The following is a 15,809-nucleotide window of genomic DNA, read 5'->3' as shown; positions in this document are numbered from 1 at the left end:
CCCCCTGGATCGAGTCCCGCATCGGGCCCCCTGCAGGGAGCCTGCTTCTCCCTCTGCCTGTGTCTCTGCCTCTCTCTTTCTCTGGGTCTCTCATGAATAAATAGTCTTTTAAGAAAAACAAAAAGCAAAACCGGAGCTGTCCTCTGCACACCGGAAGCCACTTCTTCCAGCAGCGCCACAGGCTCAGGGTGCCCCAGGCCCAGGGTCCCGCGCCCTGCTCCGGAGGTCCCAGCTGGGCACCAAGGCTGCGCCACCCGGGCACTTGGCCGCAGTTATTTTGCCACCTGGTGGCCGCGTTGAGCATTGCTCTTCTCCACCGCCCTCCTTCCCTGTCCCTTCTGAGCCCTCGGAGGTCGCCCCCTGACTCCTTCCATCCCCCTGCAGATGTGCATGCTGAGCCCCGAGAAGGGAAGGCTTTGCCAGTCCAGGAACCATCACTGTGGTCCCAGTCCAGGTCCCTTGGTGGATGAGACTAGAAAAAGTGGCAGGGGTTTGAGGTTCCTGTTGAAACTGGGAGCAAGGCGTAGACTTCCAGCCATGAATGAGGCCTCCAGCAAAGGGACAGACAATTCAGAGGAGCTTCCACGCCACCACGGCTACCACCCCCAAAGTAACTGCTAACTGACGACTGACACCACTAACTAACCACTCACGCCAGCCATGAACCAACTGCTAACACTAACTGCTAACACCCTCAAAACTCCGAGAGACCCCACCTGACTCTCAGGCTGACCAAGCTATGGATGATAATAATGAGGCCGAGAGACCGTCCCCTACACTCCACCTGCGCCACAATGCACCGGGCCAGCTGTTCTGCGAGACGACTGCCAATAGGACTCAAAAGACTCCTCATCTGCATTGCATTGGGTCGAACATTCCAGGTCCAGGAGTTTGTTCTGAAGCTTCTTCTCTTTTTGAGATGTGCATGAAGCCTTGTCTGCAAGGAAGTTGGCCATCACAACTATTGATTTTTCAAAATTGGGAGCAACTTGCCCCGACAGAAGATTTGTCAAGCAATTATCGGCTCAACAGAGAATATCGGATAGGCCTCCCAAATTATGTGGCCGAAAAAAGTTTTACAGGTGTTGTGTAGCAATCATCGAGAGATAATAATTCACATGTCATAAATGCCACCCTTTGCATCTGCACAATTCAGTGGTTCCAGTCACAGAGGGTAAAACCGTCACCACTAGCAAGTTCTGGAACATTCCGTCACCCCGGAAGAAACCCCATAGCCACCAGCAGTCTCCTTTTTACCCTCCCCCAGCCCCTGACAACCTAGAACCTTTTCTGTCTCTACAGAGACAGAATTCTGGACATTTCACACATATGGAAGCCTACCACATGTGGTCTTTGTGCCTGGCTTCTTTCACTGAGCACAGTGTCTTAGGGTTCATCGACATAGCACATGTCAGTCCCTTATTCCTTTTTATTACAGAACAATATTCCATTGTATGGATATACATCATTTTGATTCTTTATTCACCAGTTGATGGACATGGTTTCCGTCTGTAGGCAGGGAGGCATACCGCTGCTATGAGGACTCATATGCCAGTTTTTGTATAGATGTAGCTTTTCCATTTTCTTGCCTATGTGCTATGGGGTGGATTTGCTGGGTTGTATGGCAACTCAACATTGGACTTTCTGAGGAATCATCAGCCTTTTTGCCAAAGCAACTGTACCATTTTACACTCCCACCGGCAATGTAGAAGAATTCCAATTTCACCACAACCTGGCCAATGCTTGTTGCCCATTTTTGTTTTCATTTCAGTGGTCCTCCTGGGTGGGAAACAAGCTCATTGTGGTTTTGATTTGCAGTTTCCCGAAGACTAATGACAGTCGGCATTTTTTATGTGCCTATTGGCCATTTTTATAGGGTGTGTGCTCATTTTAAGTATAAGAAATACAAATTTATAAATACAGTATGATCTCAAGATGGTTCAGAAATGCAGAGGAAAAAAAGTCTTTCAGGAAACATACCAAAATATCAACAGTGACTGACTATCTTTGGGTAATGAGATTATGGCTGATTTTCATTTCCTTTTTTAATCCTGTCTATATCTCTGAACACCCTGCAATGAATATGAATTACTTTTATGATCTGAGACTAAAGGAAGGAATGCACAGTAGGGTTTTCTTAGGCTGGAGTCACACCGTGACATTTGTCCGACCAAGAAGGTGTTGGGTAGTTAGGCGTCATGGCCAACAATGTGACCTTGGGTTCCATCTGGCTGAGTCTCCTTTCACTGGAACCCTCATGACTGTGAGGGAGGAGTGCCTGCATCAGAGCAAGAATGGCAGGGAAGACTGGAAGGCTTCCTGGAGGCCAGGGAATGGAGCTGAGTTTTACACAACAGACCTGCAGTGGGCTGACCAAGAACGGGAGCGACTTCATCCTGACCTGCCAGGTCCATTTCTGCCTGTTTGCTCTACTCAAAGAGTCTACAAACACATTCCCTAGGACAGCACCCACTTCTCATCCTCCTCTCTCCCGCCAAGCAATGGGGTGGGGAAGGACTGACTGACTGTGATGATGCATTACATCAGGGGGCCTCACTTGAGCAGGGGAACAGCAGGCAGCAGGCTATGGACACGGGAAGGCACACAACGGACAGACCACAAGGGAAAGACCTAGAATTGAGAAATCTCCACGCCGGAGAAAAACAAGGAAAGGGACCCAAGCAATTTCCAGAAGAACAAACCCAAAAGGCTAACAGGCACTGAAAGAGATGCTCACACTCATTAGTTATCAGAGAAATGCAAATTGAAACAACAATGAGATGTTGCTTTACACCCATTTGACTTGCAAACATTAAAAAGCTGGGTAATGCCAAGTGTTGGTGGAGCTGCCGGTGGGAGTGTAGATTTTGCAAGCATTCTGGAGCGCAATCTGGCAGTACTTCATCACATCAGAAAAGGCATAAGTGATGACCTGGCACTTTCGCTCCTGGGTACGTGTCCCGGAGAAAGGCTCACTTGTACAGGTGCACGAGGGGACAAGCGTGTGAATATTTATCTGCAAGGGCGAGGGGGGAGACAGGACGGGTCATACGTGGGCGATGACACCATGTAGCACCATATGGCAGTCACAACAAGAGACCAGATGAGCACACGGCAACACGGGTGGATGTCTTAAAAGCAGAGTGCTCAGGGGAAAATGTTAGAAGCGGGATGAAGCACATAACGGACAAAACTTATGTAAATCAGAAGTACAAACACACACACACACACAAAATAGTACTTATTTTGCAAGAACACACAGAAACACAAATATTCACATTACACACGTCGGGATGCTTGCCTGCGGGAGAAGAGGGATGGGAGTGGAGATAGAGACAAGAGAGAATAAGTTTTAAGAATAAATTACACAGGAGGATTCTTGCGCAGACTCGAATTGGGGACCGAACACGAGAGAGGGGTGACGAAGGCCGAGGGTCCCTCTGTCTCCACTCAAGCTCATTATCTATTCACTTACAAGTTTATTGGCTCCTCTGGCCGTGGCCTGGGGCCCAGGGAGGAGGGACAGGAGAACAGAGCCCGAGGAACCCAAGTGGTCCACCCGCAGCGACCCAGGGTCGGGTGTAGGGCGGGGCGAAAGCGCTGCACCTGCCAGACCGGGCGGCAGGTGGGGCAGCAAGTGGGGCGGCAGGTGGGGCGGCAGGTAGGGCAGCAGGTGGGCGGAGGCGTGGCCTGCGGGCTCCATGGGGCGCGGGTCCCTCTTGCTCCGGCAGAGGGTAGCTGTCCAAGCTCGGCGTGGCCAGCCTAGCACACAGATGTCAACACCTTCACCCCGGAGCGGGAAGGCACCGTCCACTTGGTGAGGGCCCTCCGGGCCGGCAGCAGCTCAGGGTTGTGGCCGTGCCACCTCCGTGAGATCTCAGTCCTCACCTCGGGGGACAAGGGAGAGGATGTCAGGGAGGGCCGCGGCTCCTCCCGTGCTCCACCGCGGTGGGGCTGGGGGTATAGGGAGGACCCTGCAGGAGGAAGGGAGGCCTGGGCTCCTGGGGAGGAGATGGGCCGCAGCCACTACCGAGTATACCTCTGCGTGATACTACTTCCTCCCTCCTGTGGGTATTTCTGACCATTCCCTTTAGCTCTGCTCTAACTTCTAGGAGGGCCTTTGGGTGGGTCCCGTTAAAAACATTCCCTTGGATGCTTTCTTCAATTTCTGGCCTCCCTGAGCATCTTAGCCCGGCCCCTGCTCTGGGATTCAGTCCGGCCCTGCCCGCTGAACTGAGCTATAGCCACTGGGAACCTGTCCAGAGCCGATGCCCCAAAGGGAGAAAACACAGACCCCTATCTAAGGAGCTGCAGATGAGGAGCCTAGGATTCCTGAAAGAAAAGCAGCTGGGTACAGGGAGGCAGGGGTGGGGACCGGGGAATCTGAATTGTCATGTCTTCAAAGGGCTCTTGGGGTCACAGGTTGCTGAGAGGCTGTGACCACCCGACAGAGCTGAACTAGGGCTGCAGTGAAAGACAGAGGGAGACAGATTTCTATTCAGTGTAAGGGTGAGCTTCCCCACAGGGGCCTAACAACAGAAGGGCTGTTCTGTGAGTAGTAAGCTCCCCATCACCAGAGGTATGTCACCATCTGGTCTCCAGCGTGATTTCCCGGGACAGATCCCCTCCCAGCTCTCATGGAAGCGTCTTTCCCAGGTCCCACCGGCCTCAGCCGAGGCTGTCCCCCACCCCTGTCGACGTCCGCAGGACCCAAGAGCCACTACAAACAGACACTGCCGTCCTGTGTCAGCAGCCAGACACCCAATAAGGCTGGTGTGGGAGTACAGAGGCAGAGGGGGCGGGAGGCAGTCGGGGACGGAGGTGGCAGGGGAGGAGCGAGCGGGGTCCCCCAGCTGGCGGATGGCGTGTGCACCCAGGCCTCGGGGCAGCTCCGAGCCCACGGCCAGTCCAGGCCGCCAGAGGGAGCCCTGCCGGTGCTCAAGGCAGCAGGGCCTGGCTGTCTAGGGCAGGAGCTAAATTCTCCCACAAAGCAAGTGTATCCTAAGGGACGGATGCAAGCTGCCTTCTGGGTGGGACATTTTACTTTTCCTCCCTCTGCCATCTTTCCACATTTCTACAAGTCTGTCGTCACTATGTGTCTAGACATGAGTGTGCCCTCCTCTGTGGTCCCTCTCTTCAGGTGCTTTCTCTCGGTATCCCTGGCTCTTCCCCATCGTCCTCCCTCCTGCTGCACCTGACTCTATTTTCCTAGTTCCCTTTCTGTCTGCTGCTGACTTTTTCAGTTCCTCTGCCTCTCCCAGAGCTGGCTTATTCCCTCATCCACTCTCCCTTTTGTTCAATTTTAGGAACACAGAATTGGGGGATCCTTTTAGACCATCCCCAGTCCTGAATGGAGAGTATATTTGGTCCAGGCTAGAGGAGGGATGGATAAAGGACGTTTATAGGAAGCAATCAGGTTCAGCTTGATCTAGAGGCTCAGGACAGACATAGCTTCCCAAAGGATCACAGGAGTCAAGGTTTGGCTCGAGCTGGGATTTACAGGGTCTGGGAAGAAGAGAAGTGGCCTTAGGTCTGGTGGGAGGTAAGACTCAATGGCTAAGGATATCCTGCAGAGTTACCTACCTCTTGGTTGAGGAAGCAATACAGGATGGCAACGATGAAGCCCTGTGGGGCCAAAGAGAAAGGAACACATCAGGATCCTATGGCCTGGCCTCAAGATGTCCACAGTCTTGACCTATCTTTTCTTCCACTACCCACTACCTACTACTCATCTACCCCTTACTACCTACAACCTGCCTGCCACCTTTTTCTCCACCCGCCCCCAGGCTGTGGCCTGGGCATGTATTTGGGGAAAAAGAAGGAGGTGCACTCATCTCTTACTATGCACCGGGCACACTATCTCATGAAATCCTCATAGCAAGCCTGCCAAGGCTGTACTGTTGATCTTGTTTCTCTGATTTTCTTTATTTCTGCATCCCTCCCCCAGCATTGAGCACAGATCCTGGTACATAATAGGTGCTCAGTAAACGTTGGATAGATGAATGGCTGGATAGACAGATAACTGGATGATAAATGCATGGGTAAGTAGGTAGGTAGATGGATTGATGGATGGATGATGGGTAGATGGACGGGTAAATGGACAAGTAGGCTGGTTCGGGGGAAGCTGAATGAATAGAGATAGGTGGATTAAAAAAAAAAGGATAACCAGCCCGGTAACCCTTAACCTACAGTGAACTCAACTAAACCTGTGGGCTGCACCGCCTCCCTATTGCCCAAGGACTTGGTGGGAAGGGTCCCTGTGGGGCCCCTCACCTGGAAAGAGCCCAGGCCCAATTCCAGGGGGAGGCGGATGCCCAGGCCAGCACTGTCGGGCAGAAAGTTGAAGATGACATAGTGAATTCCAAACAGCGGGATGAGAAGAAGCGTTGATTTAGAGAGACGCCTGCAGGAGAAGACAAGCCCTAGGCACCCAAGGCTGGAATTAGTAACTCCCACATGCCCCCTGCTCACTCCCAATTCCCATCTATTCTCCATACAGACTCTGTGCACCAGGGACCCTGGAGAACTCCATCCCCCTCAAACATGCAGTGTGGTACAATGCAGGGCTTCCTTACTTTGGGGACCACAGGTCTTGCTATTCTCGCTGCCAAATGTTCTTGTCTCAATTTATTCCAGTCGATGTCTATGCATCGAAGTCTAGTTCAAAGACCACCTCCTCCAGGAAGTCTTCCCTAACCATACCTCACCCCCACCTCACCCCCATCTAGAAAAGTTCTCCTTCCACAGGATCCTTCCCATAGAAATGGACCCCAGCACTCATCAGTCCATTTGTCCTGGGAACTGGATATTTGGAGCTTCCATCCCTACCCGCCCCCCCCCCACACACACACATTGTGACCTCCTAGACAGCAGGGACCAGATCTATCATCTCTCTAGAAGCTTAGGGAGGATCATGGTCCAAGATAGTGAATAAAACAGAACCACACCGACTCCCAGTCCAGTCATGCTCCCAGCATCCCCGAATGCACACGCACGTGCACACACATTACCAGTACTGAGGCTCGGTGTGGAGGCTGCCCTGAGCTGGCTCCAGTTTCCTCAGCAGGATGCGGATAATATTGAGAAAAAGCCCAAAGTTCACCTGGAAATAGAGGTGCAGGAAGGTAAAAGGCAAGAGTCAGGAGTGGCCCTGGTAGCCTGGGACGGGGCCTCTTTGGGAATTACAAACCCTAAATCCTTGAGACACAGGGATGTGCAGGCAGATAGATGTACAGGTCATTGCTCTAGAACTTGTGTCCTGGAGACTGGGAGGTCCCACATGGAGCGCAGGGTCCCTCTACAGCCCCAGGATAAAGGGTGGGGGGCCAGGCCTTGTCATCCTACCTCTAGCGCCTCCCAGGGTCTATCTACTCTGACACAAAGCAGGTGTCCCTCACTTTTGATAAAACTGGGGGAGATGCACACATTCACCAAGGCCACGTAAACCAGCCCCGTTGTCCCGTTTTCAGCATGGGAGCCGGGGGGCGGTTCAGCCACAGCCCGCCTTCCTCTCCTGCACCGCAGCCCCCCTGCAGTAGGAGATGCTCTACAGCCAGGGCGCCAAATTCATCCCAACCCAGAGCTAGAAGGAGCCTGAGCGATGGTGGAGACCACCTCCTAGTTTTACCGATGCCACACTGAGGTCCGCAGAGAATCTCGCAGAGCCTGGCTGCAGGACCCAGGTACCCTCTCCCCCAGCCTGGAGTCACCTTTCCTGCGGTACAGCCCCCTCGGCAGATCCAAGGAGAATAAAGCAGAGGCGCTGGCCCCGGAGACTGACCCCAACAGAGAGGACGATGGGCCCTTTGATGATCCACCAGTAAGGGGAGCTGTCATCCAGGTCCCAGCACCTAGAGAGAGGACAGGCCAGGACTGAGGGGAGCACCAAAACTGCCCTCCCAGCCTTCTCTCCTCTCTCAGCCAGGTAGGCTCCCTTCCAAAGGGATCAATCCGTGCTGGGCTTACCTCTCCCTCCTCTCTCCACCTGGCTGCTTCTTGCTGGCCCCAAAACTTTCCCTGTTCCAGGAAGCCCCTATTTACCCTGTCCCCAGCCCCCACCTCCCCTTGAGCCCAACACCCTGAGAATCTGAGGTCCCCTCCCACCCCAGGTCATGCCCCTTGCACACCACCCACAACAGCCTTCCCATCTTGCGCCCGGGCCCTGGGAGTTCCCTGAAGGCAGGACTGGGGTCTCCTGCTCCTCTCCCCAGCATAGAGAACAGCCACACTGCCTTACTGTCCAGCCCTCACCCCAGGGGTACCCAGCGCCCTGTGATGAGGTGGCCACCCAGACTCACGCAACATCCTCAAAGGCCACCTTGCAGCACACCCACATACCAGTGAAGAGCAGGGGAAGCCCTGTGGGGATACAGAGACACGAGTAAGGGGTGTCTCGGCTCAGGGGCTTGCCCCCACCTGCCACCACCACTGCCAGCCTCACAAGGCACCGGGAAGGGGGGACCAGGGAGCTGTAGGACTACAGATTGTCCCTTGGGTCACCATCAAGTGAGCTGAAGGGACCTTTGGGTGAGCTCCCTGCGAATTCCCCGCCCTCCACTAGCCCCATGCTGCCTTAGCCGGCCTTGGAGCTCACCCCAGCCAGCAAGAACCAGCCGCCAGAAGGCTCTCCTTGTGCTGGGCGACTTGGAGGCCAAGAGGCAGGTCAGGTACACAGCTTCCACCAACAGCCAGCTGAAGTTGGTCATGGTGGCGAAATGGGAGGTGGCCACAGAGACTTTGCAGAGAACCTGTGGGCCGGGGGTCTGGGTTCTTCAGGGCTGGACAACCCCTGGAGCCCCTCCCCCAGGCAGGCCCCTCCACCTCCACCTTGAGCTGCCCCAGAGGGGATGTGGTAGGATAATGTGGAGGCTGAGAGCGCAGATTTGGGACCTGGGTTCACGTTTACCAATGCATTCGCTGGGGAACCTCCCCCTGCCTCAGCTTTTCATCTGTAAGGGGAAATACTTCCGCTGCCTATCCCGTGGCTTTGTCCTGAGGACCAGATGGAAACTCTGCGTGGGAATTGCTATTTTTCACTTTCCTTCGGTCCTTCCTGACCCCACGTCCATCCCCAGAGCTGTGGGTGTGGAGCACCGTCCATCGCTGCAAACACACGAGCAAACACTCGCTCATTCACCGCAGGACTTGCTCATCCGTCAGGGGTGAGGAGCACTGCCTCGGAGCCCAGGTGGCCCGAGCTTGGCCCCAGGCCCACTCCCGTACAAATGGGACTAAAACGAAACTATATGGAGGAACTAAAAGGTGGAAATACATGCAAAGCATTTAGCGCAGCGCCTCCACAGCGGTGCTCAGTACACCTACCATTACTATTTCTTTCATTCGTTCACTAAGGTCACTGTTGGTTTGTCTGTCTGTGTGTCTGGCTACTGCTAGCCCAGCTTTGCCTCCACGCCGGCCCCCACTGCCTGTTACGTTCATTCCCTCTGCTTCTCCCGCCTCGGCTCCCTGCCCCCGTGTGACTTCCCTGGTTCTTGGACATGCTTCACGTTTTCCTGTCTGTGAGACCCTGTTCACCCGGTCCCTCCATCTAACGTGCCCTGTCTCCCCTCCGCCCCCCTCCCAGCCCCAAGCTGTCTCCTCCCTGAAGCCCAGCTCTCAACACCCATCCCCCACTCAGTGGTCCCAGTAGCTGGTGCATTCTGTCCCCTAGGCCCTGTGGATGCTTCTGGGGGGAGGGACCCAGGGGCACCTTGCCCGGCACACACCCGCACCCGGACACAGACAGGCAGGGGTGTTCGGGGGGAGGTACAAAATGCAAAGGCCGCTGGGGTGAGGCATGGGCTAGGTTGGAGTATGCAATAAGGAATGGAAGGGGGGACGCAGAATATGGGAAAGGATATGGATCGGCTCCAGGGTCTAAGAAATGCCATGGGGATTTAGGATCTGATTCTGGGGAGGGGTGGGAAGAGAAGGGAAGGGAAGGGAAGGGAAGGGAAGGGAAGGGAAGGGAAGGGAAGGGAGAGGGTGTTTCCTATTCTGGAATTGGCAATCACAGAGCCTTAGGGTATCAGCCCACAGTCGGGGGGCTCCTCTAGGTCCCTAACGCTGCCTTCCTTCCCCCCACCCACCCCGGGACCCTCCAGCCGCAGCTGTTACAGTGGAGAAGCTGCAGTGGTCTGTGTTCTCCCCGTGGAAGAGGGCGGCGTCCTTCAGGAACACAGCTCCCGCCTTGAGGATGAAGGTCACAAACAGCTGGGTGTGGATGTAGTTCCGGGGACAGTGGAGCCTCCTGGAAGAGCAGGGAGGCATGAGGGGGAGCACAGGGGGAGCACAACTGAACTGATTCGAGTCAGACCAGGCTGGACTTGGAGCTTCAGGGTTAGCCATGCAGGACAGCCGACCAACCACCGCCCTGAGGCTCAGCAGAGGTGAGAGGACGGAGGGGACCGGTCCTTGCCTTTGGGGAGCTCAGAGTCTGGGGGACAGAGGCATAGGTGGCAGGGTACTGGGCAGGGGAGCCCCCTGGGTGCTCAGAGAGATAAGGCACATCCCCAGGAGACAGAGAATGGCATTAGCCATGTTGGGGGGATCAGACTCTAAAGTTGGGGGGGTACTCAAGGGGAGCAAAGGTCAAAGGGTTGGAGCAGTCAAGAAAGGCTCCATGCGGGAGGCCAAAAGGATTCTTAAAGCAGGTGGGATCTGGGCTTTGAAGTTTGACAGATGGAAACACATCAAGAACACAGGAAGTGGGCATTCCAAGCAAACAGAGGAAGTTCCACGTGAGCAGAGGTGTCGAGACTGCGGTGAGTCCTGGAGTGCGAGGGCTGGAAAGGGAACACACCGGGGAACGGAAGGGAAAGCCAGGAAGGGTCACGGGGCCTAGATCCAGCAACCTCCTGAGTGTCCAGGCAAGGACTCAGGCTTGGACCCGAGGACCACAGGGAGGCAGCAAAGGTTCTGGAGCAGGCTAAGAGGACAGCAAACCTGAGAGCAACCAGGATGGCAATGGCCACGAAGAGGGCCACGATGGAGATGCTATGGCCCAGGGTGTAGATGATCTTCACGGTGGAGAAGTAGGATTTCTGGGAGAGTAGAGATGGAGAAAGTTTCAGCAGCTGCACTTTCTGGGAAGGAGGGGCTTGAGGACCATGCAGGTGAAGGCTCTCGGTTCTAGAACCCCCATCTGGGGGCAGGGTGCCCGTGGCAAGCTCCCATAACAGAGGCATTTCTTTACAGCCTGTCTTGCACCTGACCTGCTGGTGGGCAGTGGGGGGGGGGGGCAGCAGGGAGTGACATGTTGACTCTCACTGTTAGGTGGGGTGGGACCGAGACAGGCGGCAGAGAAGCTACAGCTTCACTCACTCATTGGTAGATTTTGTCATTCACCGAGGAACGACAAAAGCTCGAGAGGAAACGGGACTGGTTTATTGACATCCTACTTCCTCACCATCTTGGGCACATATGTTCCCCCCAACCCCAAAGAAAGGGGGAGCCAGGGACAGCCACGGGGAGAAGGTCTTTCTATGACCAAGTGTTTGGATCCATCAAAGTCCAGCCTGGACACCACCCTCTCCCCACCCCGAGATGGAGGTGGAGGGTGCAGGCCAAGGGAGGGGACCAGGGACCCCTGGGGGATGCAAGCAACCAGCACCCATATCTGTCTTTTCATTTGAAAAATGGTCAGACTCATGCCTTCCCCTGCAGGGCTGAGGGGAAAGAGGTAAGGGGTTGGGGGTAAGGAAGCACCTCGCAAAGGCCCTGCTCAATTTGGATGTGTGGGGCGTGCACACCACTCCATGGACCTGGACCAGAGGAGGGAGGCAGCTTGCCCAGGACCACCAGGAGCCTTTGTTTCCCCAGAACCACTCAAAGCTCCTGCCCCAGAGGCCTGGGCACAGAGAGGGCAGCCAAGGAGAGGGGAGCCAGCACATCTCCCACCCTGTCCTCCGCCTCCCCTTTCTCCCAGCACCGTGGCCACGTGTCACCCTGAGCAATTAGCCAAAGACCAGAGCCGTCTCTCTTGCAGACACTGCCATCTTCTGAAACCACTGTAATAAATACTCCCACCCACTGGCTACAGCGGAAATGGCAGCCCCTCCAGTTGTGCAGTCCACCATCCCTACAACCACCCACGGCAACCCTTCCTCCAAGATGCCAGGAGCCTCTTACCTCCTCAGACAGCAGCTCTAGCGGCACAGGGCAGGCCACAGGGTAAGGTGGGAAGGGCTCAGACCAGCCCGTGATGGTGCAATCCCGCTTCACGGCCCCTGCGAAGCATGCAGAGGTGGGAACAGAGAGCAGGTTATAACTCGTTCTCTCTCTCCAGGACAGAAGGGGAGTCGTGGATCATCCGGTGACCCTGGCTGGGTCTGCAGACAGCTCTTCTCAATGGCAGAGAAAGGGTGGCCTTTCCCCAAGGGGCCTGGGTTCCAGGTCCAGCCTTTCCACACTCCCCCCACTAGGCAGTGGTGGCATCTGAGTAGTCAGACAGGCTCTGCTCCCCGCCACCTCCAGGCCAGCCCCCCTGCCGACATTCACAGAACATTTGCTTGGGGTCTGGCCCTGGGCCCAGCACCTCTATGCTCTGCTCACCAATCCTCCCCCCTGGGAGGTTAATGTTCTTGGTTTCCCCAGGTCACAGGTCAGGAAGCTGAGGGTCAGGAGGTTGGCTCACTTGCCCAAGGTCACACAGGAAGATGGGAAGTTGGTGTTCACATCCAGATCTACTGCCCCCAAAGCCAGGGATGTGCCTGCCCTATGCTGACACCACCAGGTGAAACCACCTCATCTCCCCACTCACCACCACACCCGGAACCCTCACCTGGCTCTGAGCTGAAGTGAGAGAAGAAATCTGGACAAGAGAGAGTGACCCACTCGCCAGAGCCCGCCATCGGCCAGCACAGCAGCCCATCCCACGTCCTCGGGCAGCCTAGATAGAGAGATGGGAGCAGAGCAGACTCAGGGGACAGGCCAGGCAGCATTCAGAGTGATGAGGCTGGAGGAGATAGAAGAGCTGAGAAGCCACCCCCTCCCTCCCAAGCGCCATACCCAGCGTGGTGTTGGGCATCCCTTCCACTGCTTGCAGACATGACCTCTCATCCTCTCTCAACTGGGTGATGAAGTCACACTCTGGGTGCACATGACCCCATACCTGCAGGAAGAAGGCAATGGGATGAGCCAAGCCAAACGGGTGCTCCCTCTGGGTTCTCTGGTCCAAATGACCTTAGGACAGAGACAAAGCCTGATTCACTTCCCAGGCCCTGTTCCTAAGCACAGGGCCTGGCTCCCCGCACTTTCAAGTGCTCTTGGAGGAGATGGAACAGAAGAAGGAAGGCAGGGAGGGAGGAAGTGGGGGGAGGAGGAAGAGAGGAGGGAGGAAGGAAAGGAAGATGGAAGTCTGGACAGATGCTTCCCAGTTTCATCTCATGGGAGCAAGTTCTGAGATGCATTGAACACAAGACTTCCGAAGACCTCCTGGAGGGGACTGAGTCAACAACTCTGTGCAGGGCCTTTCCTCCGTCTCTCCCCACTCTCCTCCCCCCTGCTCCCTGGATGCAATTCTGCACAAAGTACCTTGGTAGGCAGAACAATGCCCTCATTCACACAACAACGTCTGCCTCCTAATCCCCGAAAACCGAATATACACTACCTGGCCCGGCCAAAGAAATTCTGCAGCTGGGATTAAATTAATGATCTTTGGATGGGGAGATTATCTGGGATTATCTGGACGGACATGAGGTTCTTATAAGAGGGAGAATGTCAGAGTCAGATAAGGAGATGTGAAGGAAGCAGAGGGGAGGAGGTGGGGGGATGGAGGGGACGTGAAAGAGAGCACCCATGGTTTTGTGGGGTGCACACAGATGAGAGGAAAGAGACTCCCCGTATAACAACAGCAACAACAAAAAATTTAAAAGGGCAGGGGAGGGGCAAAACCTTCCAGGTATGGAATGAATAAGGCACAGCACAGGGAATGAAGTCAACGATCTTGTAATAGTGCCGCACGGTGCCAGATGGCAGCTACGCTTGTGGTGAGCACAGCATAACATAGAAACTTGTCGAATCCCCGTGTGGTACACCTGAAACTAATGTAACAAGGTGTGTCCAGGCTACTTCAATTACCAAAAAAAGAAGAAGAAGAAGAAGAAGAAGAAGAAGAAGAAGAAGAAGCAGCGACCTGTTTTGCACCCTGTGCCCAGCCCTGACAAATCAGACCCCACTCAATGCACAACAGCCCCGGCGAACAGATATCATCTCCTTTTTAACAAAAGATACAAGTGAGGCTCAGGAAGTGTGGGGAACTTGCCTAGGCCACACAGCTAGTTTCAGGGTGCCAGGATTCCAGCCCAAGGGCTGTGCACCTGGGGGCGGGTGCTTGGGAGGTGCGGTGGCCCCTGCACACTCGTGCCTGAGCACACACACACACTCTCACGCTCACACACAAGCCAGCAGGGGAAGAGGAGACCTCAGTCCATGAGTGCTGAGCTTCCCACCCAGTACCTTGTATGTCCTGTCCTGGTCCCTGTGTCACTTGCAGTAACTCCTAGAAAACATGCTGGGAAATCACAGCACAATCAGGGAGGGCCCCTGTCCAGCACCCCACTCCCACCACCCTACTCTCCAGTACATAAGTTTGCCAAATCTTCTCCAGCCCGAGGTGTATCAAGAGAGGAACAGTCTCCCAAATATGGGAGGGGAGCAGCTGTTCTCCATCTACTGCGCAGGACCCTGGTCCTTGGCCACACCCTTTTAAGAGGGAGCAACCCAAAGGGAGTGTGGCTCGGGGACACTAGGGATAGGGAGGGGCCTGGAGATTCTGTGGAAGAATTAGGGACATGAGATGGGAAGGCCCTAACTGCCCCCCTGATTCAGAGTCATATCTCAGGCATACAGGGTCTCTGTCACCCCTGGAAGGCCCAGGCAGGCCCTCAGCTCAGCCAGGTTTTCCTAGTCAGAGCTACCTAGAGACAAGCAGCTGCAAGGGAAGGGGAGAGGAGGGAGGGAAGGGAAGGGGAGGGGAGGGAAGGGAAGAGGGCAAAAGGAAAGGGAGGGGGGAGGGGGAGGGGGAGGAGGGAAGTGAAGGAGGAAGATGGGGAGGAGGGGAGGGGATGGAAGGGGAGGGGAGGGGGAGAGGAGTTCTCTGAGCCATGGCCAGTAGCCTGCTTAGTAGAAACTCCTGTGCTGAGGAAGAGCAGTGGGGACCCACCAGACTCCAGCTAGAGCCCCCCTTATGGCCTTGTGGCTCCCAGATTCGGAGCCCAGCAGGAGAGGCAGGAGGGTCTGTGTTGGCTACTCACAACTGGCAGTGGGCTCAGCAAGCAGAAGATGCAGGCACCCCACACCCTGCTGTCCATGGTGGGGCTCGAAGTGGCTGCCCCAGTCAGCGTCCTTGTCCTCAGGGTGAGCCTCGGCCCTCTTCCCTCCCCGTGGTCCCCTGTGGTTGCTGCTGCCGCCGCCGTCACCCCTACTCTGGTGACTATTTGCATAGGCAGGAGCCAGCAAAGGGGACAGAACCAGCTAAATATTCACAGGATTGCAGGACATCATGCCCAACTCAGCCCCAGCCCCAAAGTGGGCCTCTATGTCCCCAACAGGGAGGGGCTGAGCACTCCACCCCCTTCCACTCCATCTGTAAGTCTGCTGTGTCCCTGTCCTGAGCTGACTGCAAGGGCCCAGAGAGGTGATAGCCATAGGACACCCCTTGCCCTGGCAGGCCAACATTCTTTACCATCTCCCTCTCGGAGCCCAGCCTTCTGCTGGCCCACAGTAGAGAGAGACCCCTCCCCCAAATGAAGGAGATTCAGAGAAGAGGAAGAAGACGACCTGGGCCCACCGTCAGGAGCTCCCAGTTT

General features: G+C 55.3%; 1 protein-coding gene across 4 annotated transcripts; it reads right to left on the bottom strand.

Annotated features, from left to right (window-relative positions):
- Window positions 1–1,411: 1,411 nt before the first annotated feature.
- GHRHR (growth hormone releasing hormone receptor) lies at window positions 1,412–15,429 on the bottom strand. Of its 4 annotated transcripts, none has more exons than XM_026019125.2 (13): window positions 15,255–15,429; window positions 13,009–13,111; window positions 12,782–12,889; window positions 12,130–12,227; window positions 10,945–11,042; window positions 10,117–10,249; window positions 8,594–8,747; window positions 8,298–8,358; window positions 7,781–7,850; window positions 7,011–7,102; window positions 6,274–6,403; window positions 5,584–5,625; window positions 1,412–3,888 (listed from the first exon to the last, which is right to left on the bottom strand). In XM_026019125.2, exons 1-13 carry the CDS (start codon window positions 15,309–15,311, stop codon window positions 3,763–3,765), a joined length of 1,272 nt encoding a protein of 423 aa, XP_025874910.1. In that variant the 5' UTR covers window positions 15,312–15,429; the 3' UTR covers window positions 1,412–3,762. The 4 variants fall into 4 exon arrangements, with proteins under 4 accessions (XP_025874910.1, XP_072618829.1, XP_072618830.1 ...); XM_072762728.1 differs by having other exon boundaries at window positions 6,274–6,325; XM_072762729.1 differs by lacking the exon at window positions 15,255–15,429 and adding an exon at window positions 14,458–14,679.
- Window positions 15,430–15,809: the final 380 nt, after the last annotated feature.

Source organism: Vulpes vulpes, chromosome 7 (genome assembly GCF_048418805.1).
Source record: "Vulpes vulpes isolate BD-2025 chromosome 7, VulVul3, whole genome shotgun sequence".
Lineage (NCBI taxonomy): Eukaryota > Metazoa > Chordata > Mammalia > Carnivora > Canidae > Vulpes > Vulpes vulpes.
This window is presented reverse-complemented; position numbering and strand designations above follow the sequence as displayed.

Excerpts from the sequence above, each read along its gene's own strand:
- GHRHR (XM_026019125.2), bottom strand. The coding sequence starts at position 15,311 with ATGGACAGCAGGGTGTGGGGTGCCTGCATCTTCTGCTTGCTGAGCCCA. Across the intron at positions 12,228-12,781 it reads TCACTTCAGCTCAGAGCCAG|GGGCCGTGAAGCGGGATTGC; the intron begins GTGAGGGTTCCG and ends CATGCTTCGCAG. Across the intron at positions 11,043-12,129 it reads TAGAGCTGCTGTCTGAGGAG|AAATCCTACTTCTCCACCGT; the intron begins GTAAGAGGCTCC and ends CTACTCTCCCAG.